Here is a 2,840-nt window from a genome sequence, read left to right on the forward strand (position 1 = left end):
AAAAACCTTAAATTAAAAAAAAAAAAAAAAAGTAAAGGGTAAATAATTATAATACAGTGTGCAATCAACCCCAAAAAATAGAACTGTGAGTTCCAGAAAAGGGAGGTAGGAGTAGTAGGAGGCGACTTTTGACTTGATCATTGAAGGTGTGGGGTGAGGAGGAGGAGGAGGCTGCAAACCTGAAGGAAACAAGGCAGTTTCTGGGGAAAGGAAATAGCAAATCTTTATTTGCCTGATTTCAAAGACATGACTCCAACTAGATCCATCCTCAAAGTCAGGAAGCCAAACCTGCTGGTCCTGAAGGGTATCCACGATTCTGTATTGGTTCACCTCCTGGTGCTCTGGGACACATGCCCACTCGGGCCTTTGATTCTCATCTGAAATAGTATTACCCACCTGAGTCCTCAGATTTCATCCTGCCATTGTTTTATCTGAATCTCAAAACTATATCATGAGAGTGTTCGCGACGCAACGCTTAAGCCTGACCATCACAGAGGCCACATAAAGGATCATTAGGTAGACCAGTGATTCTCAGTCCACTAGAATGACCTGAGAAGGACTTTAAACTTTCAGTATCTGACACACTAACCCTAAAATTCAAAAACACTAGCGTGTGTCTTACGAACAGACCACTTTAAAAAGTAAAATTGGGGTGTAGATATTAATCAAAATGAAGTCTCACTACATGCCATAGAGGGCAGGATTCCAAGTGAAACCCAGTCTACTATTGTGGTTGTTGGTGTTAAGTGCTGTCGAGACTTTTCCTGTACAGGATTTCCAAAGGACGGGTGTTAAGTTCAAACCGCCAAACTTGCAATTCAAACCAATGTTGCAGCGATCTAGTGCTTATCCTACAGCGCCACACCAGGACTCCTATTAAATAAGGAAAATTATCCTTCACCACCTGTTCCTTGGAAACCTTACACAGGGTGGCTATGAGTCGGAACCATCCCAGCAGCACTTAACAAAAACATGTGCTACTAGCAATATTTTGTTTGAGCTGACTTTAACAAAATAACTGCTACCTTTTATTTGTGGTATGGCCGTTGTAAAGTTCAGAACCGGCTTCCGAATCATGGGGTAGGCAGTTCAAACCTACCAGTTGCTACTCAGAATACCTAACAGGGTTGCTATGAGTCAGAACTTGCTCAATGACACTAAACAGCAACAATTACCTTATACTCAATTGGTGAAAACTAACTTTTCTTTGGAATAATATTTAACTTTGATACTTTCATTAGGTGGTGGTGGTGGTTATGTGCCTTGGAGTTGGTTCTGACTCATAGCGACCCTGTACAGGGTTTCCGAGGCTGTAAATCTTTACAGGAGCAGAAAGCCTCATGTTTTTCCCACTGAATAGCTAGTAGTTTCGAACTTCTGACATTGCAGTTGCAGCCGAATTCGTAAGCACTACGCTACCAGAGCTCCTTTAGAAACTCTTTTTCTACAGATCACTTTTCTTACTGCTACTTTCATATCCTTGTTCCTGAGGCTGTAGATGAAAGGGTTCAGCATGGGGGTCACCACGGTGTACATCACAGTAGCTGCAGTGTCTTCCTCAGCTGAGTGAGAGGATGAAGGGTTGAAATACACAGCAATGATGGTGCCATAGAAGAGGGAAACCACAGCCAGGTGGGAGCCACAGGTGGAGAAGGCTTTCCATTTTCCCTGTGTGGATGAGATTCTGAGGACAGCCCAGGTGATGCAAATGTAGGAACCCAAGGTACAAGTCAACGGGATGGTCATTATCAGAGCTCCCAGAGCAAGAATCAACATCGCATTAAGGTGTGTGTCTGAGGAGGAGAGTTTCAGGAGAGCAGACATTTCACAGAAGAAGTGGGGGATCCTGTTATCTGCACAGAAAGAGAGTCGAGCCATCAGAAGAGTATGTAGAAGTGCATTCAGAATGGCAGTGACCCAAGGCCCAATGACTAACAGGGCACAGAGCTGAGGGGTCATCTTTGTTGTGTAGTGTAAGGGGTGGCATACAGCAACAAAGCGGTCATAGGCCATCACAGCCAGGAGGAAATTGTCCATGTCTGCAAACACAGTGAAAAAATACATCTGAGTGAGGCACTCAGGGAAGGAAATGGACTGACTCCCAAGTATATGGTTGGTCAGCATCTTGGGGACAGTAGTGGAGGAGAAGCAGACGTCCACGAAGGACAGGTTGCTGAGGAAGAAGTACATGGGGGTGTGCAAGCGGGAGTCAGTGCTGATGGCCAGGATGATGAGCAGGTTTCCCAGGACTGTGGCCAGGGACATGCTCAGGAAGAGCCCGAAGAGGAGCTGCTGCTGATGCTGGGGCTTACTGGAGAGCCACATGAGGAAGAACTCAGAGGCACTTGACTGGTTTTCAGCACTCATGGGTCTAGTTCCAGATGCAGAGAAGAGAGACACAGAGCCGAAACCTAGGAACCAAGGGATTAAATGGTACAAATCAGACTCCCACCTTGGCCTAATTTTCTTTATCAGAGTTGCTCACTCATAATCGCCCCCAGACACTACATCGCTTCTGACTCCCCTCTGACATGATGCTGGTCACACTTGACTCATCTTTTTGATGTTTAAACAACATAACATAAAGCACACACAGACATACTGAACTCAGTTTTATGGTTGTGTATATTCCTTTTAACACTCCCTAGTCATTTCTTCATGCCTCAACAGCTCATAAAAAGACAAGAGAAAACAACTGACTGTTATCTCGAGACAAACTGAGTTTATCTCATGATCGAGCTTATGGATTCAGGACTCTTGTTATTGCTCCGTAGAACTGAAAGATTTAATAATAGCAGAAGTTCCTATAAGAAAATATTAAAAAGTCTACTTTGTGATAC

At 44.2% G+C, this 2,840-nt stretch overlaps 1 protein-coding gene across 1 annotated transcript; it reads right to left on the bottom strand.

The window, feature by feature from the left end:
* Nucleotides 1–1,448: 1,448 nt before the first annotated feature.
* Nucleotides 1,449–2,367, bottom strand: LOC102839457 (olfactory receptor 1361-like; the record flags this gene model as incomplete). Its single annotated transcript, XM_006878063.1, has 1 exon — nt 1,449–2,367. A coding segment is annotated over exon 1 (919 nt), but the record flags the coding sequence as incomplete, so codon positions are not given.
* Between the last annotated feature and the right edge of the window lie 473 nt (nt 2,368–2,840).

The sequence above is a fragment of the Chrysochloris asiatica genome, unplaced genomic scaffold (genome assembly GCF_000296735.1).
Source record: "Chrysochloris asiatica unplaced genomic scaffold, ChrAsi1.0 scaffold02129, whole genome shotgun sequence".
Taxonomy (NCBI): domain Eukaryota; kingdom Metazoa; phylum Chordata; class Mammalia; order Afrosoricida; family Chrysochloridae; genus Chrysochloris; species Chrysochloris asiatica.